The sequence below is a fragment of the Alosa pseudoharengus genome, unplaced genomic scaffold (assembly GCF_046254945.1).
Source record: "Alosa pseudoharengus isolate Yale_2024_CS ecotype anadromous, Long Island Sound unplaced genomic scaffold, YU_APseudo_1.1 YU_APseudo_1.1_scf_10, whole genome shotgun sequence".
Taxonomy (NCBI): Eukaryota; Metazoa; Chordata; class Actinopteri; order Clupeiformes; family Clupeidae; genus Alosa; species Alosa pseudoharengus.
The window spans coordinates 39,092,376-39,116,432 of NW_027468565.1; the positions used below are offsets into that span (position 1 = coordinate 39,092,376).

General features: G+C 42.9%; 2 protein-coding genes across 2 annotated transcripts in view; one reads left to right on the top strand and one right to left on the bottom strand.

Moving 5' to 3' along the window:
• Positions 1-11,133, bottom strand: part of ighmbp2 (immunoglobulin mu DNA binding protein 2) — a 13,369-nt gene extending 2,236 nt beyond the window's left edge. Inside the window, exons 1-14 of the mRNA XM_076271555.1 lie at positions 10,854-11,133; positions 10,501-10,595; positions 10,091-10,260; positions 7,996-8,191; positions 7,683-7,780; positions 7,221-7,384; positions 6,271-6,471; positions 3,820-3,967; positions 2,907-3,081; positions 2,031-2,213; positions 1,521-1,639; positions 1,251-1,345; positions 484-607; positions 1-69 (exon numbers count right to left, since the gene is read on the bottom strand). The exon at positions 1-69 is cut by the window's left edge and continues 843 nt beyond it. Coding sequence (XP_076127670.1) covers positions 1-69; positions 484-607; positions 1,251-1,345; positions 1,521-1,639; positions 2,031-2,213; positions 2,907-3,081; positions 3,820-3,967; positions 6,271-6,471; positions 7,221-7,384; positions 7,683-7,780; positions 7,996-8,191; positions 10,091-10,260; positions 10,501-10,577 — 1,819 coding nt within the window. The 5' untranslated portion in view covers positions 10,578-10,595; positions 10,854-11,133. The remainder of the gene's footprint in view (positions 70-483; positions 608-1,250; positions 1,346-1,520; positions 1,640-2,030; positions 2,214-2,906; positions 3,082-3,819; positions 3,968-6,270; positions 6,472-7,220; positions 7,385-7,682; positions 7,781-7,995; positions 8,192-10,090; positions 10,261-10,500; positions 10,596-10,853) is intronic.
• A 1,200-nt stretch (positions 11,134-12,333) lies between these two features.
• glipr1b (GLI pathogenesis-related 1b) lies at positions 12,334-18,157 on the top strand. Its single transcript, XM_076271556.1, has 6 exons — positions 12,334-12,570; positions 14,888-15,136; positions 15,750-15,865; positions 17,413-17,501; positions 17,713-17,739; positions 17,897-18,157. Exons 1-6 carry the CDS (start codon positions 12,400-12,402, stop codon positions 18,022-18,024), a joined length of 780 nt encoding a protein of 259 aa, XP_076127671.1. The 5' UTR covers positions 12,334-12,399; the 3' UTR covers positions 18,025-18,157.
• The last annotated feature ends 5,900 nt before the right edge of the window (positions 18,158-24,057 follow it).

The following is a 24,057-nucleotide window of genomic DNA, read 5'->3' on the forward strand; positions in this document are numbered from 1 at the left end:
TGAGCTGGCGCCGTGCTCGAGTGACGGCCACGTTGATTCTTCTGTCCTCGGCCAAAAAGCCGACCTCACCTAGGAGAGAGCCAAGACGCACGACATCATCACAGCAGTAAAACAGCCAACCTCACCTAGGAGAGAGCCAAGACGCACGACAGGGCTTTCATCACAGCAGCAAAACAGGAGAATAAGGCGGGGAGCACATTAGCCAGCGGCAAGCGGAAGGTTTGGTTCAACTTTCAAAGCGCAACGCAAGCGTATTCAATTGACAGACCGTTTGTGTTGCTTAGGAACGAGATAAAACTTATTATGGTCTGAGCGTTGCGTTACGCTTGCCGCTGCCGCTTGCCGATGTGATCCTCGCCTAAGCATCCCTACATGCAAAGAGCTATACAGCTCTACTACGTGCTAATGAATGAATGTTTAAGCAGAGTTAGGGTGACCCCTGGTCAGGACATTGCATTGTACATCTGGTACTCTCCCACTCACCCTTTCTGTTGGATCTGACCAGGGACAACACCACGGCCTCTTTCTCTCTGCCCTGGAAACCGTCCACTGACTTGATCTCCAGCTCCGGGTGCGTCTGGGAGAGCCTCTGCCTCAGAAGGTCAACCTGACACGCACAGGAGAAGGGTTGGCATGCTTCTAGTTATTATTATTCATATCTGCACGATATCTTCACACGAGTGAGAATTAAAGATCCGGCTGGTCATTTTTTTTAGCTTTGCACAATAGATGTTAGATATGATTTTCTTCCTGTGTTTTGATTTTATTCACGGAGTTTCACATTTAGGAAAATATCCTTTTCCTGTCTGTCTTTGAGTGTTGTACAATTGCAGCAGTAGATTTATGGGCATCCACTAGGCCTTCTCTCTGATAAGTAACACAGGGCACATTAATGGGCATCCACTAGGCCTTCTCTCTGATAAGTAACACAGGGCACATTAATGGGCATCCACTAGGCCTCTCTGATAAGTAACACAGGGCACTTTCTATCAGCACTGCGGGGATTCCCCTGGGGCGGACGTAACGCCACAATGGGACACTCACTGCTTGTGCGTCTACAGAGACTGGTTCCTGACCCCTGTATTGACCCTACAGGATGTGCCCTGAGGTGGAGAGGAAGGCTGAAGGGTGTGTCTAGTCTAGTGCCTTACTACTCGAGTTACAAACTGTCTTGTCTCCAGGAAAAGCACCATAAATAGCCAGTTTTAACCAGCACGCTTGTATTCAGGAGTAAAGAGCAGCTGCTTTACCTGAAGATTATACGGAGCAATCACAGCGATGTCTTTGGCTTTCAGGCCGGCTTCTGTCAAGGCTTTGATATGCAGAGCAACAATATCGGCCTCTCCTGTAGAGGTTAGGATCAAGACGTTTAACACACTTACAACTCATCAACTCAACACATGCTTCAGTGAGAGGAGTGTCCAAACTATAAAGTGATTACTGGAAAGATTCAATGTTGCTGACTCCATCAGGAGTCAGTTTTTACAATTGCTCTGAATAAGAGAGTTCAGACAGCGCACCTTGGTTTCCCTTGGACAGTTCGTCGGTGTCCTCCATCTCGTGGAGGCCACAGCCGGCCGTGTCTATGAGCAGCAGCGGCCGGCTGGTGTCCTCCACATCAGCCACACCTGGCAGATCCCTAGGTGGGAAAAAAATAACTTTGAAGAAATGAAGGAGCAATCGTGTAGGGGCTGAACTGTAGGAGTGCCTGGTGCCTGTACAACTAACTAGATCTCATGAAGAACACACACACAACACACACACACACACACACACACACACACACACACACACACACACGGAGGATCGACATGAATATAAAAACAGATGTGACTAGATAAACCATCGGGGCAGAGTTGCGAGTTTCGCAACAAATTGCAGCCTTTGCGATGAACTAATTACACTCGTTCAAATAGTGATTTTGATGAAAAATGGCTTCATTGTGCAGCCGTAGCGCTGCGGCTCTCTTCTCTCACCTGAGCAGGTGCTTGTCCACGGAGGCGTGTGCGGTCAGCCGGCCCTGATCTTACCTGAGCAGGTGCTTGTCCACGGAGGCGTGTGCGGTCAGCCGGCCCTGGTACATCTGGACGGAGGCCCACTGCATGATGGCGCTGTTCATGCGGTACTGGACCGTCAGCATCCGGACCACCCCAGCACCATACCGCTGGATGACCCGCTCCATCAGGCTCACCGACAGACCCTTAGAGGCCGCCCTGACACACACACACACACACACACACACACACACACACACACACACACACACACACACACACACACACACACACACACAGACACAAACACACATGCACACACACACGCGCACACACATGCACGCACACACACACAAACACACATGCACACACACATGCACACACACACACATGCACACAGACACAAACACACATGCACACACACACACACGCACACAGACACACGCGCACGCACACACACACACACACAAACACACACACACACAAAATAATTGATTATTATCAACAATGACTAATTCCAATTCCATCAACAAGAATGTATTAAAAATGCCATAAATCGTAAATAGAAACAAAAGGTCAAAAAGTACATCAACTAAACATTTGTTTTCATCCAAAGTCAGTACGTCATCTTTACACTGGGCCCACAACACCTAGTGCTGGACCACACTGGGCCCACAACACCTAGTGCTGGACCACACTGGGCCCACAACACCTAGTGCTGGACCACACTGGGCCCACAACACCTAGTGCTGGACCACACTGGGCCCACAACACCTAGTGCTGGACCACACTGGTAACTGCCCTGTGGAAACAGCCTTGCTGACTAGCTGCTCGAGGTGGAGGCGGTGGGGAGGTGGAGGCAGGGTGTGTGTGTGTGTGTGTGTGTGTGTGTGTGTGTGTGGCCTTACTCACTTGTGGGACTTGATGGTGGGAGGCAGCTGCTTGTAGTCGCCGGCCAGGATGGCCTTGCGGCCGTTGAGCAGTGGGATCCAGCAGCTGGGTTCAAGTGCCTGGGCACACTCATCGATCACGACCACGTCGAAGTGGTCGGCTGGCAGCAGCTTCAGCGGGCCCTCAGCACTCGCTCCTGAGGGGAGATGGACATGACATGGGGGGTCAGTGAGGTTCATCAAGTGGGACAGGCTATCACAGACTGGCCAATAATACATCCAGGGCTACAGATTGCAGATTGGGTGTTTAACTCTTCTTTTTTTACTCTCTGGAAGTATATAGTATAAGTATATATACTCTTTTGATCCCTATATAAGTATAAGTATATATACTCTTTTGATCCCTATATAAGTATAAGTATATATACTCTTTTGATCCCTATATAAGTATAAGTATATATACTCTTTTGATCCCGTGAGGGAAATTTGGTCTCTGCATTTATCCCAATCCGTGAATTAATGAAACACACTCAGCACACAGTGAACACACAGTGAGGTGAAGCACACACTAATCCCAGTGCAGTGAGCTGCCTGCATCAACAGCGGCGCTCTGGGAGCAGTGAGGGGTTAGGTGCCTTGCTCAAAGGCACTTCAGCCGTGCCTACTGGTCGGGGCTCGAACCGGCAACCCCGGTTACAAGTCCGAAACGCTAACCAGTAGGCCACGGCTGCCCAAGTGATGTACACGTGTGATGTACAAGTGTGTGAGATGTAAATGTGTGTACGTGTGTGAGTGTGTGTGTGATGTAAATGTGTGTACATGTGTGTGTGTGTGTGTGTGTGTGTGTGTGTGTGTGTGTGTGTGTGTGTATGTGTGTGTGTGTGTGTGTGTGTTGTACATGTGTGTACGTGTGTGAGTGTGTGTGTGTGTTGCACCTGTGTTGGTGGCCAGGACAACAGTGGCACCCTTGAGGATCTGCTTAGTGGAGTCGTCCTCTCTTCTCCGGAGCTCCTTCCTCAGCTCCCCCAGCTCCCTCTTCAGTGCAGCTCTGCTCCCTCTGTCCCGACTCCTCTTCATCTCACTCTAACACACACACACACACACACACACACACACACACACACACACACACACACACACACACACACACATCAGCTCCCTCTTCAGTGCAGCTCTGCTCCCTCTTCCTCTGTCCCGACTCCTCTTCATCTCACTCTAACACACACACACACACACACACACACACATCAGCTCCCTCTTCAGTGCAGCTCTGCTTCCTCTGTCCCGACTCCTCTTCATCTCACTCTAACACACACACACACACACACACACACACACACACACACATCAGCTCCCTCTTCAGTGCAGCTCTGCTCCCTCTGTCCCGACTCCTCTTCATCTCACTCTAACACACACACACACACACACACACATCAGCTCCCTCTTCAGTGCAGCTCTGCTCCCTCTGTCCCGACTCCTCTTCATCTCACTCTAACACACACACACACACACACACACACACACACACACACACACACACATCAGCTCCCTCTTCAGTGCAGCTCTGCTCCCTCTGTCCCGACTCCTCTTCATCTCACTCTAACACACACACACACACACACACACACACACACACACACACACATCAGCTCCCTCTTCAGTGCAGCCCTGCTTCCTCTTCCTCTGTCCCGACTCCTCTTCATCTCACTCTAACACACACACACACACACACACACACACACACACACACACACACACATCAGCTCCCTCTTCAGTGCAGCCCTGCTTCCTCTTCCTCTGTCCCGACTCCTCTTCATCTCACTCTAACACACACACACACACACATCAGCTCCCTCTTCAGTGCAGCCCTGCTTCCTCTTCCTCTGTCCCGACTCCTCTTCATCTCACTCTAACACACACACACACACACACACACACACACATCAGCTCCCTCTTCAGTGCAGCCCTGCTTCCTCTTCCTCTGTCCCGACTCCTCTTCATCTCACTCTAACACACACACACACACACACACACACACACACACACACACACACACATCAGCTCCCTCTTCAGTGCAGCCCTGCTTCCTCTTCCTCTGTCCCGACTCCTCTTCATCTCACTCTAACACACACACACACACACACACACACACACACACACACACACACACACACACACATCAGCTCCCTCATCAGTGTAGCCCTGCTCCCTCTGTCCCGACTCCTCTTCATCTCACTCTAACACACACACACACACACACACACACACACACATCATCACCCACACACATCATCACCGACACACAGCAACCAACACACACACACACACATCATCACCGTCTCTGCCAGCTTGTTTGCCGTCTGAATTTTATCACCATGTCCAGCCCACTCATATTCATATGGGCTGCCCACTTAAAGGGATATTCCACCATTTGGGGAAATACACTCGTTTTCCACCTCCTCTCTCCTATAAGCTAATGGTCTAATCTGATTCAATGAGCTGGAGCTAAAAGTGTTACTGTCAGACTAAGAGAACGGCTGGATGAACTGGGGAAAGGTAAAACTCAACAGTTTAACTCAAGGGGAGGTGGAAAACGAGTGTATTTCCCCAAATGGTGGAATATCCCTTTAAGAGTGCATGCTGGGCCCATGTCCAGGTGAAACTTCCAATAAGTTTTAACAAATAACAAATTGGAAAGCCATATATTTTGAAAGGCCATCATTGTTCCCCTTCAACTCCTTGTACAATATAAACATTTCTGTCCAACTGAAAAGACGCACGTGTTGTCCCTTACTAAAGCCTTGTCCATGTCTCTGTACAATATAAACATTTCTGTCCAACTGAAAAGACGCACGTGTTGTCCCTTACTAAAGCCTTGTCCATGTCTCTGTACAATATAAACATTTCTGTCCAACTGAAAAGACGCAGGTGTTGTCCCTTACTAAAGCCTTGTCCATGTCTCTGTACAATATAAACATTTCTGTCCAACTGAAAAGACGCACGTGTTGTCCCTTACTAAAGCCTTGTCCATGTCTCTGTACAATATAAACATTTCTGTCCAACTGAAAAGACGCACGTGTTGTCCCTTACTAAAGCCTTGTCCATGTCTCTGTACAATATAAACATTTCTGTCCAACTGAAAAGACGCACGTGTTGTCCCTTACTAAAGCCTTGTCCATGTCTCTGTACAATATAAACATTTCTGTCCAACTGAAAAGACGCAGGTGTTGTCCCTTACTAAAGCCTTGTCCATGTCTCTGTACAATATAAACATTTCTGTCCAACTGAAAAGACGCACGTGTTGTCCCTTACTAAAGCCTTGTCCATGTCTCTGTACAATATAAACATTTCTGTCCAACTGAAAAGATGCACGTGTTGTCCCTTACTAAAGCCTTGTCCATGTCTCTGCGGATGTCGGCGCTGATGTCCGTGGCGTCGCTGCGGGCGAGGATGGCGTCCAGGGAGTGCTGCTGGATGGTCTCCAGGAGACGGGCGGGGTGGCCCAGACGCAGCACCTTGGCCTTGTTTTGCGCCAGCCGCTCCACCAGGTTGTCCACCGCCACGTTAGAGGGAGCACAGCACAGCACCTGGCACAGCGGGGCGAGAGCGGGCATCAGAGATCACACGTTAGAGATCACACGTTAGAGATCACACGTTAGAGATCACACATTAGAGATCACACATTAGAGATCACACATCAGAGATCACACGTTAGAGATCACACATCAGAGATCACACGTTAGAGATCACACGTTAGAGATCACACATTAGAGATCACACGTTAGAGATCACACATCAGAGATCACACATCAGAGATCACACATCAGAGATCACACATCAGAGATCACACGTTAGAGATCACACGTTAGAGATCACACGTTAGAAATCACACGTTAGAGATCACACGTTAGAGGGGCACAGCAGGGCGAGAGCGGGCATCAGAGATCACAAGTTAGAGGGCACAGCACATGGCACAGCAGGGCAAGGGTAGGCGAGGGTGGGCATCAGAGATCACACGTGGGGTGTAGCTTTACTACCGGTAAAAACAACCTGGGTGCATGTTTTTGTCCCTTTTTTGTTTGTTACTTTTATGGTCACAAAATGTATTTTATAAATATTCTCAAATAAAATCACCTCTCCTCACTAGCACACAATTGCCCCTTCCTCATGTGTTTCCCAAGTAATAGCTTGCATCAGTACAGCCACACAGCTAAATTCACCTCTTCACTAGCATATGCTGCCTGCATCTTATCTTGTTTCCTTGTTTAGCAGCTCACATTGCAACCACACAGCTAAATTCCCCTCTCTTCAGTGCCATATGTGGCCCCCTCCTCACCTTGTTTCCTTGTTTAACAGCTTGCAGGATCACCTCCACCACAGTGGTGGTCTTGCCCGTCCCTGGGGGCCCATGGATGACCGCCAGGTCCTTCTGCTTCAGGGCAAAGGTCACTGCCTCACGCTGAGACTCGTCCAGTCCAGTGTTATAAAACTCTAAATCATCTGATCGGTGGAAAACAGGTATACACATTTAGCTGAATCATGCATAATGGTCAATAATTTGCTGCTGGTATTAGTACATGTTTAATGCATTGCATGTTGTCTTGGATAGACACCTAGGTGATATTACAGACATATGGGCGAAATCATCCACAACAAACTGTCGTAACAGTGAGAACTACTCTGTTAAAATGATAGAACCATGACTATAAGCTGTCCAAACTATTACAGTTGACAAGTACACAAGGCCCACACGAGTCCTTGAGTGAGAGTTTGGAGAGTTTGGAGAGCTGGTTCTTACTCGGCTGGGAAAGCTCTGAGGGCTGAGAGTAGCCAAACAGGACACTGATGAGAAGAGAGGCTGGGCCACTGCCGTATCCATTCAGCGTATTCAAGGCACTGCAGGCACAACAAGCAAGCACACAAACAAACAAACATACATAAACAAAACAAAGGCATAAACAAATAAAATGAAGACCATAAAATGTCTCCTCTTTAATGATATTTTCCCAACAGATCCTGCCAGTCATTATCATAACATTACAATATGTAATATGCAATATAACACTGGCAAATGCAATTCTAGCTGTTTATCATCATAGCTGAACCCCCACCGTGTAAGTCTCCTGTAGGTGACATCATTGGCCACCTTCATGATGTTAAAGAGTCCGCCACTGTCCAGGTTGAGCCCATCCTGCGACTCGTCAAACGCCACGGCAACGGAGGACTGGGTCACTCTGGTAACCACTCCTGTACCCAGCTGGGACCTCTGGCTGCACCCCTCCGCTTCATACAGGCCCACTATGTCCCCTAGAGGACAGGGCAGAAGGGTATGAAAGGGTCATTTACAACATATGAGGACAGGGCAGAAGGGTATGAAAGGGTCATTTACAACATATGAGGACAGGGCAGAAGGGTATGAAAGGGTAATTTACAACATACTGTATGAGGACAGGGCGGAAGGGTATGAAAGGGTAATTTACAACATATGAGGACAGGGCAGAAGGGTATGTAAGGGTCATTTACAACATATGAGGACAGGGCAGAAGGGTATGAAAGGGTAATTTACAACCTATGAGGACAGGGCGGAAGGGTATGAAAGGGTAATTTACAACATATGAGGACAGGGCAGAAGGGTATGAAAGGGTAATTTACAACATATGAGGACAGGGCGGAAGGGTATGAAAGGGTCATTTACAATATATGAGGACAGGACGGAAGGGTATAAAAGGGTCATTTACAACATTACAACAACAGAAAAGAAGAGAAATAAGGGGGAGTAATAAAAAAAGGGGATATAGGCTGGCAAATAGGTGTAGTATTATTTAATATGATATAGGTTGGCAGCACAGGTAAGGGATCAGATTCCAAAAATAATTCAGTGGATAAGCATGGATTCCAGTTGCTGCTACTGGAAACTGAAATCCATGCATTTCCACTGAATTATTTTTGGAATCTGATCCCTTATCATACCTGTTCATTCTTACTCGTCGCTCGACTTATCGTGACTAAATTCAAGATGGCTGCAAACGCTAAACTTCGTGAAGATACTGTCTGTATAAATCGTCTTGTAAGTAAACTACCAGTGCTTTTTCAAAGTTCTCAATGTCTCGTTTTAAATGTCAGGGCCCTCGTAAGTCTACCAATGAAGTGTGGAGATACATTGAGCCTCGTAAATTGTGTAAAACAGTGATTTATTTGCATGGCTAGCCCGATGCCGAAGCACCATCATTGAAAAAGCTGTTGGTAGCATCGGCTAACTAGCGCCAGATTTTGGAGTGCAGGGGACAAGCCGAGATGGGCTATGAGACATACGTTCACACTCGGTATCATGTTTCAATACACTTTAGGTCAATATCACACCGGAATTCTCCTTTAAATATGATATAGGCTGGAAAATAGGTGTAGTATGTATTATTTAATATTATATAGGCTGGCAAATAGGTGTAGTATTATTAAATATGATATAGGCTGGCAAATAGGTGTAGTATTATTAAATATGATATAGGCTGGCAGCATAGGTGTAGTATGTATTATTTAATATGATATAGGCTGGCAAATAGGTGTAGTATTATTAAATATGATATAGGCTGGCAAATAGGTGTAGTATTATTAAATATGATATAGGCTGGCAAATAGGTGTAGTATTATTAAATTAAACACCTGTGGACAGATATATTTTATCAGATCCCAATCTATTCTATCTCCGTTTCCCATACATTATAAAAGGAACACAAGTTTGGTCTATTCAGACACAGCTTTCCACTCAGGTAAGCATGTTTTCATACAGTATATCATCAGTATATATTGTGCATATTAACTCATGCATGGGTAATTATTTGGTCTGTTTAGACTACTGAGACTGAGGAGTGTCTAGCCATCCAGATCCTAAACACACACAAAACCTTTTAAACTGCACTACATGAACTTGACATACTGCTCCTCCACACACACACACACACACACACACACACACACTGCCTATTTATTCAATCTCGTTCATCTTTCTTTATAAATAGTTCAGGGATCCCTCAGGACATCACTGCAAAGGAAGAGGTTGAGCAACTAATGCCATTTCACTACATGGTTTAATCATCGTTGTGTACACACACAAATAAAATCCTTGAATCCTCTTTCCGTAAGCTAGATTTAGATTCATTCAAAATGTAAAATCTGACACACTTGGACCAAGTTGGCTGTGTGTCTCACCTGGACCAAAACTGTGGCTGGGCAGCACGGAAGCTCCAATACTCTTTCTGGGTTCGAAGATGATGAGCAGGCGGCCGTAGAGACTTGTGCGCTGGCTGCCGATCTGCAGCTTCAGCAGGCACACACCTTTGTGCTGCAGATGCTTTAGAGAGACATTCTCCTGCAGAAGCCTGCAACAGCACAGCACAGCACAGCTTTCAGTAACAGCCAGCAAATGCAAGCCTAAGTTAAAAACATAACCACCACAAGTATACCCCAACTTGGACAGTGGTCAGGTTTATTTACAGGCACAGGACATAACAGAAGCACTTTTGTAATCACGCCGTGTCAGATGCTTTCACTCGGCTTTAATCTAAAATCCACTAGGCTACTGACTCTGGAGCCTTGCTCTACTTGTCTCAAACTCATACCTGGTTTCCTCGATCTCAGCTTCTCGCTCCTCCTGAAGGAGCTCCAACGTTTTGGAAACGAAGTCCTCCACTTCCATCACGGTCACCCTGGTGCGCTAAAACACAGCCAGGAGTGTCCACTGTTATACCATGTCATATTCACAACAGTAACGCTTCGTGTGTGTGTGTGTGTGAGAGAGAGAGAGAGAGAGAGAAGGCCTAGCTGTGTCTGTATGAGTGAGAACTGAACTTTCACAACACAAGACACAAGCCATCATTTCACACCCGCCTCTATATGTTTCATTTATGAAGTACTACGCCAAGACATCGAGTGTAACGTTTTGTATGGACATCTATAAAGGGATGTCACTTACCTTTTCTAGTCGTGTGACAGCTAGAAGTGGTCACTGCCTGCCTGTCTGTCCACTGTCAGACTGTTAAATTAGCCAACTTAGCATGTCCCCCCACAGTTAGAGAGAAAATTAGACAGACCACACACTATGGGCCGGCTTCTATCAAAGCCACTAGTAAGCAAAACAACTTAACAGGTAACCACTTTGAGAAAAATGTAATGACAACGTAAACATTTAGTTATTACTGATGCTAACTTCACTTAGCTATATCCATAGACAAAAATATATCCATGCTGGTGCTGCGAGCGGCGCATGCGTGTAGTCGGCGACAGTTGACATAACATTTTCAAAATAAAAGTAGAAAATACTATTCATGAGGCTACTAAAACTAGACGTAGACATTGGGAAATACAATAGTCTACATTAACCTATTCACACACTGACTCATGAAGTCATTCTACGAAATGTAGGCTATACAAATCCAAATGTAGACCATCAACTGGGGAAGTGGACTTTTATTTAGATGCGTATCGTCGCCTTTTCATGCCAGACCTATGTTGAAAATATAAATATTCTCTTTGCTCAGATGTTCTTATAAAAAACTCATTCATTGACAATAAACTCAGTTTTTTCTAGTTTGCATAATGTAGCCTATCTGCAATAGGCCTATCACTCGGAAAAAAACAATGATAATTTTGTTGTAGGGCCTAAGATGTTAGTTCAGTGTTCATGTTTTGAATGTGTCAAATGTAGGCCTAGAGATAGCCTATCATGTTTATTTATTTGCAAAAGTGTGTTTTCAGAATTTCAAACTTAGCAGACAATGCTTCTGGTTTAGCACTTAGTCCGCAGAACAAGTAGAAGTCAATGGTTCCTGTCACAAGTATCAGTTTTTGTGTCTTAGCAACAACATCTGATAGATCATATATCTGAGCAGGATTGACCTTTTCAGAAAGGATAGTGGCTTATCCATAAAACATGCTTTTGTTTGATGTCTAAATAAAATAAATAAAAACTTGTGAAGGACGTTGGTGTTAGACCATGAACAGTCAGACAGCAATTAGAAAAAAAAATGACTACAGCCACATTGACTCATTGAGAGCAAAGAAGCTGGAAGATTGCAGGATAAAGGGCATAAAGTACCAGATTTCAGTGGCCTGAGGATAACACTGCAATAAGTGCAGTTACTGTAAGTTGCTTAATTACACACATGAAGACAACATGAATGACTTATATTACACATAGAATCCATGACATTAGGCTGTAGGCCTAGCCTTCACAGGCTACTTGTTTCACTTCTTTCTTAAATGTAATATTTCCCAGGTCATTTCATACACACTTACCAGAAACAGAGTAAAAAAGAGTGAGACTGTGTGTGTGTGTACTGTATGTGTGTGTGTGAAAGAGAGAGAGAGAGAGAGTATTTGTGTGTGCATGTGTGTGTTACTGATGGGTGGACCTGTGGCAGTGGCATGTGTGCCTAGGGGTGTGTGTGTGTGATGCATGGGTCAGTACAATAGTACTCTCGGGTGGAGGTGTATCAGTGTTGATCTGATTCTCAGTAGCCATGGGTGTTCTGTGTCCTGCTCTGCTCGTCTCCCTCTCAGCTCTTCTCCTTCTCGCCTCCTCAGGAGGGCTGCCCGGCATCACCGACCCCCAGTTCATCCAGGACTGTGTGAAATTCCACAACACTCATCGCTCGCAAGCGCAGCCCTCGGCCAAAAACATGCTGCACATGGTAAGACACACTCCTCTCTGCTCTGCATCTGTATATTTGCTCCCGCACCTCTCACCTTTAGCCTGGGTTTAACGCCTCTGGGTTTAACACCTCAATCATATGTTATGATTTTTGGACTTCTGTATGTTTTGTTTTGTTTCTTTAAGTTTCGTTCTGATGCATAAAGTGTTTTGAGGTTTTTTTTCTTTTTTTCTTTTTTTCTCTTTTGCTTTTTCTCTTTTGGAGAGATAGTAATTCTCAAGAGGGCACATTCTGTTCTTTTCCCTTCTATGTCTGTCTCTGTGTATGTTTATTTATTTTTCTTTCTGCTTGTGTTTACAACTTGACATGTTATCTGATGTAAGATATCCGTGCAGTACAAAGTATGTGTGTGTGTCTGTGTGTGTGTTTAGTCTGGTTGTATTCATACATGTAACTATTAAGCAACTGAAAGTAATAATTCACTGACAAATCTCATAAAATGAATAAATCCAGTCTATTTTGATGTAATTTCCTGTGGGTTATGAAAGCGATAGTGGGGCATGAAGTATCGGGTGTGTCAGGATGATAAGAGGACCTTTAACGTTTCCTTATTGAGTCTGTTTATTGAGAGTATTATTAGATTTTGAATGGAAACTTTCACCCTTTGAATAGATTTTTTTTGGCCCATTGTTGGACCTATGCATTTCACTGAGCTCACTTGGTGAGAGAGGGATGCTATTTTTTGCCTGGGTGGGATTTCCTGAAGGGCTCTCCTGGACTCTTACATCACAGAGAAAATGCATCAAAGAGTTTCACTGAAACTTTCCATTCTGCTATTCTTGATGTGAAATATCTTAAATGATAGCATATGATCTTACCTGATCTTTACAACCCCAATTGCAAAAAAGTTGGGACGTTGTGTAAAATACAAATAAAAAGAGAATGTGATAATATACAAATCTCGTAAACCCATGTTTAGCTGCAAAAAGGAAACAACATGCACATCAAATGTTTAAAATGACAAATGTGACTATTTCATGGACAATATGAGCACATTTTGAATTTAATGCCAGCAACAGGTCTCAAAAAGTTGGGACGGGGGCAACAAATGACTGGAACAGTTAATGATAAATACAATAAAAGGAGGAACATTTCGTAACTAGCAGTAAAATTAAACTTAAATTGGTACATTAAACTCTTACCAAATCATTTCAAAACTGTAGCAATCTTGTAATGTAAACTATAAGGTTTTAAATCCAGTTGTTTACTCATTTCCAAAGAAATACACGCCCATGCCGGATTAGCGATTGTATTTGCGTGCCTGTGTTTTAGAGACAATTGGAAATGGGCTTCAATGGCCTTTTGGCCAGAATGACCTGAGCAAATCACAAATTTGCTGAAAGGTTTAATGGGTATTCCCAGACTACTGCAGTACATAATGTCATTAAAATATGCAGAGAATCCAGAGAGATCTTTATAAACAAGGGACAGGGCAGAAATGCAATGGATGGCCGTGGTCTTTGGGACCTCAGATGGCACTGCATTAAAACCAGACCTGTTTCTGTAAAGAAAATCATTGTATGGACTCAGTAATACCTCCGATATATTTTGTCTATGTGTATATAGTTGGATGCCCTATTCACAAATGCTAGTGTAAACTGTACCATGCAAAAGAAAAAAAATCTATTTAAACATGATACAGAAATGCCACCGTCTTATCTGGGCCTGAGCTTGTTTAAAATGGACTGAGGTAAAGTGGGAAAGAGTCTTGTGGTTGGACCAATCAAAATGTGTGATTCCTTTTGGAAATCATGGACTCCTGAGTGAAGGAGGAGAGGGACTATCCAACTGTCCAACTTGTTATAGTGCTCATTTCAAAACTCAGCATCTGTAATGAAGTCCTTAATTAGTGCCTATAGTATGGACATCTTTCACATCTGCCAAGGCTCTAATCATTCTGAATGATGTACACAGGTTTTGAGCAGCATATCCAGAACATGTATTTTTCAGGGAAGACCTTGAATATTTCAGGAGAACAATGCCAAACTACATTCTGCACATTCTCCTTCAACAGTTGTTATGTTGTCTCAATTAAATAGAGGGGTAACATGATTTGTAATTCATACCATTCTGTTTTATTACATTTTACACAGCATCCCAACTTTTTCAGAATTGAGGTTGCATGTTGGCCAGCTATTGTCAGGTATTGTCAAGTAGATCATACTGTATCTTTCTGGTGGTTTAGAAGTCATAACAGGAAATGTTTTTTTTATTCTTAACGTAACAATGTAATCTGTCTCCTGTTTGACTTCGACTAGTTTATCTCTTTTGGTTTTCCCCGTTTTTGTTTTCCCAGACGTGGGATGAGGCCTTAGCCAAAAGTGCCAACGCTTGGGCCAAGATGTGTCGGGCATCCCATAATCCTTTGCTGAAGCAGGCTAGGAAGCTGCACCCTGTGTTTGGCCAAGTAGGGGAGAACATCTGGGTGGGGTTGCCGGTGAATAAGTTCTCTGTGGAAAAGGCCCTGAACGCGTGGAAAGACGAGAGGCAACACTACACCCTGCAGACCAACACATGCAGTAAAACATGCGGCCATTACACCCAGGTGACTTTCTCAGCCCAGCTTTCTCACACACACACGCACACACGCACACACACACACACGCACGCACACACACACACACACACACACACACACACACACACACACACACACACACACACACACACACACACACACACAGACACACACAGACACACACGCACACGCACTCACACACACACACAGACTAACTCGTCTCAGTCTTCCAGTGAATCTGAGTGAGTTTCACATCCTATGTGTGTACATGAAGTTGTGTATATCTACATCAACATCTACAAGAAATCTTTCATCCCCTCTACAATAACCTGAACAATATAAAATAGACGCGACACAGTCAGTTGCACAGCCAGTCCCTTTATGTGTTCGCATGTTTAAATGTGATTCCAGAAAGTCAGAAGAGAAGCTCTGTCACTGTTGAAGCTCTGTCACTGTGTGACAGACAATAAAGTCTATCTATCTATCGATCTATCTATCTATCTATCTATCTATCTATCTATCTATCTATGTAACACTCTGTTGACTCCCTTTGCTTTCTCCCCCCTCTTTCTCTCTCTCTCTCACTCTATCCCTTCCTGCCTCTGCCTCTCTCTCCTTCCTTATTCTGTCTCTTGTGTAGTTGATGTGGGCTAAGAGCTTTAAAGTGGGCTGTGCAGTACACCACTGTACAGGGGGCATCCATGGCTTCAGTGACAGTCCTAAGGCAGCCATATTTGTGTGCAACTATGGAGACGGGTATGTTCCTCCCAGCTCAACATACCTCTATGTTTTAAAGGATAAATGGCATATTTCATGCCTTTATATATGTTTTAAAGGGTAAATGGCATATTTCATGCCTTTATATAGCCTATGTTTTAAAGGATAAATGGCATATTTCATGCCTTTATATATGTTTTAAAGGGTAAATGGCATATTTCATGCCTTTACTGTATATAGCCTATGTTTTAAAGGATAAATGGCATATTTCATGCCTTTATATAGCCTATGTTTTAAAGGACAAATGGCATATTTCATGCCTTTATATAGCCTATGTTTTAAAGGGTAAATGGCATATTTCATGCCTTTATATAGCCTATGTTTTAAAGGATAAATGGCATATTTCATGCCTTTATATAGCCTATGTTTTAAAGGGTTAATGGCATATTTCATGCCTTTACTGTATATAGCCTATGTTTTAAAGGATAAATGGCATATTTCATGCCTTTATATAGCCTATGTTTTAAAGGGTTAATGGCATATTTCACGCCTTTATATAGCCTATGTTTTAAAGGGTTAATGGCATATTTCATGCCTTTACTGTATATAGCCTATGTTTTAAAGGATAAATGGCATATTTCATGCCTTTATATAGCCTATGTTTTAAAGGGTTAATGGCATATTTCATGCCTTTATATAGCCTATGTTTTAAAGGGTTAATGGCATATTTCATGCCTTTACTGTATATAGCCTATGTTTTAAAGGATAAATGGCATATTTCATGCCTTTATATAGCCTATGTTTTAAAGGATAAATGGCATATTTCATGCCTTTATATAGCCTATGTTTTAAAGGGTTAATGGCATATTTCATGCCTTTATATAGCCTATGTTTTAAAGGGTAAATGGCATATTTCATGCCTTTATATAGCCTATGTTTTAAAGGGTAAATGGCATATTTCATGCCTTTACTGTATATAGCCTATGTTTTAAAGGATAAATGGCATATTTCATGCCTTTATATAGCCTATGTTTTAAAGGGTTAATGGCATATTTCATGCCTTTATATAGCCTATGTTTTAAAGGGTTAATGGCATATTTCATGCCTGACAATGGGCAAATATGATAAAAATGTAAATATGGACACATTACCTCTTAAGAGTTGATGATTCATGATTTATACACTGTTTGGAAAAAGAAAAGATGTCCGAAATACCTGACGAAGACCTAAGTGGTCAAAACATTATGCGGATATCTTTTCTTTTCTAAGGTTTGATACACTGTTTAACTCATGGATTGCGTGGGGAATGTAATGAAAGGTTTGAATGTGATTGGGCTCTGTTGGGGAACTGAGGTTGTCTGGGTGACTGGGCTCTGCTGGGGAGCTGAGGTTGACTGGGCTCTGTTGGGGAACTGAGGTTGTCTGGGTGACTGGGCTCTGCTGGGGAGCTGAGGTTGTCTGGGTGACTGGGCTCTGTTGGGGAACTGAGGTTGTCTGGGTGACTGGGCTCTGTTGGGGAATTGAGGTTGACAGGGCTCTGCTGGGGAGCTGAGGTTGACTAAGGGTGACGGCTCTGTTGCTTACAGTGGGAATGTGGGAGGAGTCATCCCTTACAAAGAAGGACCATCATGTGCTGACTGCCCTGAGGGAGATCACTGTGAATCTCAACTCTGCAGTAAGAAATGGACACACACAGACCACGCACACACGCACACACTCACTCATACAGAGTAAGCAAGAAAGAGGCTAAATTCAGATTATACCAATTTTCAGGACACTTTTGAGTTGTAAGCTAATTTGACTGTTTATTATGTACAGTAACTTACATTTACAGGCCTATGTTTGTATTATTTCTGGTACAAATGAAATGTCTACTTTTGTTACAGGTAATGCAGCGAGAGATGTAGTCAAAAGTATGTGGAATTGTTTTTCTCTTGTTTACCATGTGTAAAAGGCATATTAATTCTTGCATAATTATTGCATAAAGACAGAGTGGAGGTACTACTTTAATACCACTTTATTTTTGTTTACAAATAAATACATTTTCTATGTCTTCATGTCTTTCCTTAGCTTCTGATTGGTCCCCTGCAGAAACCACCTCAAACTCTTCAGCCGTCAGCCTCTTTCATTGGACGGCTGCTATGAAACAGAGCCAATCACTGGTGATTTTGTTCTTAGTTACTGTCTGTAACATGTAAGGCATCATGTGTTTTCATTATATTTTAGTATATTACATTTAATATAACAATAATTCTAAATACATATAATGATGTATGTATGGAAAAATATCAGATTTGTAAAGTGTGAATAAAAGGTGAGAGGTAATTTGGACACATTCGGGGATGATGTGTTTCATACACATACACAACATAACAGCCACTAACCGATAACCGGTATTTTTTACAAAATAGTTTTGCTATTAGGTAGTCTATCAGAACATGTCTATTAGGTTTATTATATGAGTACACACGCCCTCTTCAGGCTTGAAATGACCACTGCAGTTTAGGTCATACTGACCATGTAATAATCACACCAGATTTATCACAGCTCTAAATTCATATCATAGACAACAAGAACAAGATTTCTTTATTTTTCAATTGACATGCAGACTATGAGCTAAATAGAATATCAAAACAGCCCCCCTTGAAATGTGTTTCTTCAAGAGTACCATAATGCGACTAGAAAAGCAAGAATGTCGGATTATATCCACACTATGTCAGAGTATATCCACACTATGTCAGATTATGTCAGATTATATCCACACTATGTCAGATTATATCCACACTATGTCAGATTATATCCACACTATGTCAGATTATGTCAGATTATATCCACACTATGTCAGATTATATCCACACTATGTCATATTATGTCAGATTATATCCACACTATGTCAGATTATATCCACACTGTGTCAGATTATATCCACACTATGTCAGATTATATCCACACTATGTCAGATTATATCAGATTGTATCCACACTATGTCAGATTATATCCACACTATGTCAGATTATGTCAGATTATATCCACACTATGTCAGATTATATCCACACTGTGTCAGATTATATCCACACTGGGGTTGCAAAGGGGCGGAAACTTTCTGGAAACTTACCATGGGAAGTTAAACTGGGGAATTTTGGAAATATTCAAAATTGGAAACTATCATGGAATTAAAGGAAATTATGGGAATTAATGGGAATTTACGGGAATTTAATGGGAATTTTGGGTAATTCATACAAACTGTTTCATATACAAACATTAACATTTTGTTTCGTAATAAGCAGTATGATTTGTATGTTCGTATTTTTGCTTAGCTTAGCATACAAAGCTAGCTAGCATGCTAGCGGGAATCCCATTCTCTGCCTATGGTTTACTAGCGTGCTAAACTAGCAACACTGAACTGCCCAAGATACACCACACCACTCAACAACAAAATCTGATTGGTTGGAACATTTTTCCCCCATGCATATAAACGCACCATAGGTTTCCTTTATGTCTAGCAGCCTATGTCGATTGCTGTGTGCATGTGATTGACATATGTGCAGGGTAGAAATTCAACTGAAATTGCATTAAATCAGGTTGTTTTAACTAATATTAGACTGCAAGATAGGGTTTTGTCCACTACATTTAAGTTCCCTGTTGTAGACTAACTTGCCATATTAAAAATTCCCAGTTTATTCCCATTAATTCCCGTTTATTCCCGTTAATTCCCATATATTCCCGTTAATTCCCATGGAAAGTTTCCAAATTTTGCAACCCTAATCCACACTGTGTCACATTATATCCACACTGTGTCAGATTATATCCACACTACTGTATGTCAGATTATATCCACACTATGTCGGATAGGTTTGTATTTGACACACTTTTGTTACGATTCGCTCTCCTGTCCACATTCGATAATTGTATCCGCGTCTCCAGAGTGGATACAATAAGCTTCTGTGATCTTGGAATGTAGTCATCTGTGCCCCAAGTAAGGCCTTGAGCACTCTAAAAGACACAATCCATGGTGGAATTGGTCGACCACCAGGCTCCTTGTCTGTAACTGCTTGAGGTCTAAGCTCCAAGCGCCAGATCCAATGTCTTACAAATGAACATTAGCCACCTGGAATCTGGATTGTGGAGACGTGGAAAATGTCATGAGCCGATGAGAAGCTATTTCTTTACACAGCTGCAACTACATTACGTTATGATAGAAATACATGCATAAAAAGTGGACAAAAGATCATTCCAACAATTCATGTTTGAGCATAATTGCATGCAAAACATACAGACAGAATTAGAGGAGTGCCTTCCATTTTCAGTGGATTAGAATGTTTTGTTTTATGTGCATGGTAATGATTTGTTTGGGAAGCGTTTGTAGCTGTGCACTACCAGGCAGGGTTTTCACAAGCATTTTTGTAGCTGTGCATTACCAGGCAGGTTTTTCACAAGCGTTTGTAGCGGTGCACTACCAGGTGGCATTCTGGGCAAATGTGCTCCACATCCTTACAGACGTCCACACAGAGCGGAATGCAAGAACATGGCCAACAACTGTAAGAGAAATATTAAATTACCATCTTTGTATCCTCTCAGCAAGGATGATTGAATGGAGAGTATGTCTGTTAACTGTTTGTTGATTGTTGCTGTTGTTTTTGATTTAAACTAATAAACTAGTAGAATAATGATAAGAGTTACAATAAATACAGTACAAACAAAAGAATCCATGTTAAAGGTGCTCTAAGCGATGCTGGGTAACGTCACTTCTGTTGACTTTCAAACAAAACAGAGAGCTAGCTCGCTACTTCCTCCCCCTCCCTCCCATGCTGCTCCCGAGCAATTCAAAACTCTCCTAAACGCGCATCTCGTCTGTGATTTGCTGGAACAGTTTGTTGTGTTTGTATGGGCTAGGTTTGCCCAGGTTGTTTTTGTTGCCGTTTTTTGAGCCTGGGCTGTCCACAGAGATTGTTTTTTTACAGTGTATTCAGGACACAGACAGCTAGCGGTTGGTTAGGTGATGTTAGCAGTAAGTGACATGTTTTACCCTAAAATCGCTTAGAGCACCTTTAATAACAAAAGAAAATAAATATGCTAGCAAAAATGGTGATAATAATTAGATATACAGTAAAAAGACAATTTCAGATGGAGTTTCAAAAAGCCCAAGTGAGAACTTACAAGACCATGAAGAGGCTACCACACAGGAACCAGGTCAAAACGCCATTTACGTGTCTGGTTTCAGTCACAACGTGGGACTTGCAGTGAGGACACTCAATCTGACCAGGGACATCAGTCAAATTTGGTTGTACCACCAATACTGCTCAAAAACGCAAAACACAAATAAATACCAACAGAAACCTGACTTGTACAAGTTCAAAATAAGTTTCTCCTTTTATGTAAATATAAAATGAACTGTGTATGTGTAACTCCTTTTCACACTTCACATAGAGGGATGGATAAAGAGATCGGAGGGTTAGAGGGTAGAGGGATGGGGGATGGGGCAATCAAGCTAACATCTCTTCCACCTCTACCAGTGCCTCCTGGGGCAATCAAACTAACATCTCTTCCACCTCTACCAGTACCAGTGCCTCCTGGTCAGTTGTACACCAAAAATGCTGGACCCCATCTGAGCCTGTCTGGCCCAAAAGGGTCCAAGCATGTTTGGTGTGAACAGTGACCCATTCAAAAGGGTCCAAGCATGTTTGGTGTGAACAGTGAACCATTCAACAGTGCCTTCCCTCACTCTTGCAAAGAAAACACAATCGCTCTGGAAAATATCTGGGAAATGTATTGTCTCATTGGTTCTAATATGTTCCAATATGATAACAATGTATCATCATTAATTATGACCGCCTAGTGCACAAAAAGCACACAGATAAACACATACACGCAGGCATGCACACACACACACACACACACACACACACACAAACACGCATGTACACACACACCAACACATGCAGAAACACACATAAAGACATACGCACACACATGTAGGCACACACACACGCACATACACACACTCATGCGCACGATGCACGCACGTCGCACACACATGCACAAGCGAACACACACACTCGCACGCACACACACACACACTCACATGCACGCAAGCATGATTTATTGTTGTGGAGAGAATGTGCAGCACTGAGTGGCATATCTTATCTCAGTCATATCTAGTTAGATGTATTACAGTACAGTAGGTATTACATCAATAGTAGGCCTACACAGCAGGCTTTGATTTTGATTTAGATGTGGGAATGTGGAATGTTAGGACAGAGTGGTTTGTGTCCACACCCCAGCAAACACATAACAACACTATGACACTGCTGCTCAATTCACTTTCAGAGGTATATGAGTAGGCTATGTCTGTCTCCATGCTACTTTGGCTAATTAACAAAGAGAAAAGAATTAATCATTTAGCCAGCTGTCAACCTTTGCACATATATCAAGATTGGCTTTGAGGAAGAGTGATGCCCCAAACACTACTCTGTGGTCTGGAACAACAAGGCACCATGTTGAAAATGGCCAGAGCTCTCCTTGTAAAGATGTGTTAGTAGCAAATGCAAGCATCCTGGGGTTTTAGCATCCAGGGGTTTTAGCATCCTTGCTAACACAAATCCACCTCCCAATCTGATATGCTGCAAGTTCACGGGTTTGAGCCTGCAGTCGATGATGCAGGGCTGAATTATTCAAGACCAGAGTGAGATACTGTACTTTATTGTGCTTTTTATGATAAGACATCAAAGCAACAGCCACACATAAAATCTGCAGTAAGGACAACAGTATAGTATATATACTCGTTTGATCCCGTGAGGACAACATGTATTTATTGCACTTCGCTGGACTAACTAAAGGGCTAATATCAGTCATACAGATCATTTTCTGGACTGGATACGTTTGCCATGTATTAGCAAATCAATGGTTTGGATTACAGTGTTGTTAGGAACTGCTTGGACAGGATAATGACACTCTTTGGACTTACCCACTGGTGCTGGCTGGTTCATTCCATATTGGTTTATTCCATGTGGGTTTATTCCATATTGGTTTATTCCATATTGGTTTATTCCATGTTGGTTCACCACGTATTGAGGTGGTGGAGGTTGGTCTGGGCCTGTGGCAGTGAGGTAATGACATACTCAGTATGCAAGCTCAGGGAAGGTAGTACCACCTACCAACAAATCATTAATTTAAAAACATAGGAAACCTATACTGGCCACCCCACAACATAAACAAGCTTCATGGAGACACGTCGGCCATAATTGTTTGAGACCTTGAGAAGCAGCTCACCCAGATGGGCAGGATGTTGTGGAGGTCCAGCCCCATCAGGATATTGTGGAGGTCCAGCCCCATCAGGATTTGTGGCTGAGTCCGCATACGGAGGAGGATTTTTTTCCATAATCTGATAGCTATGAACTGAATAAAAAAAGGCATGAAGTTGCTATTCCAAAACAGTAATGAACACTCACATCAACACATTGTGAACGAGGGGCATTGTACATTTAGGAGGCAAACACTATTGTGACTATTTCTGCACTTTGTCCAGTACAGGAGTGTGTGTTCGGACAAGAGCCGTACGTTCTACAGGGAGGATAGAACACCTAACTAACACAATAGCAACACGATGGCACTGCTCAACTCATTTGCACAGGTATGAGTAGCCATACGTCTCCCTGGTACAGCACAGGTATGAGTAGCCATACGTCTCCATGGTACAGCACTTTGGCTGATTAGCCAAGAGCAGTTAATTAATCATTTACCCAGCTGTCAAGAGAACCTTTGAACATATTTAAAGATTGGCTTTGAGGAAGAGAGACAACATGGAAATGATAAAGGCAATTGTGAAAAGCTTTCCATTGCGTCGGCCAGTTACCATCTGCGACCATACACAAGCCATCTTAAATATTATTTTACTTCTTTTTTAGAATCATGGCATACTTATATAGGCCTATAATGTAGAAAACACATTTTGTAGAATCATGGCATACTTATATACATGTAGGCCTATAATGTAGAAAACACATTGTAGAATCATGGCATACTTATATAGGCCTATAATGTAGAAAACACATTGTAGAATCATGGCATATTTATATAGGCCTATAATGTAGAAAACACATGTTTTCCTCACACATTCTGCCTTTCCCTCTTCTACTCAGAATGATCCAAAAGACGCCAGTTAGTATCTTGTCATCCTGCTATGAAGGGTCACCCCAGATATTTGATCATTACCTGTACGTGTGGCCGGCCTG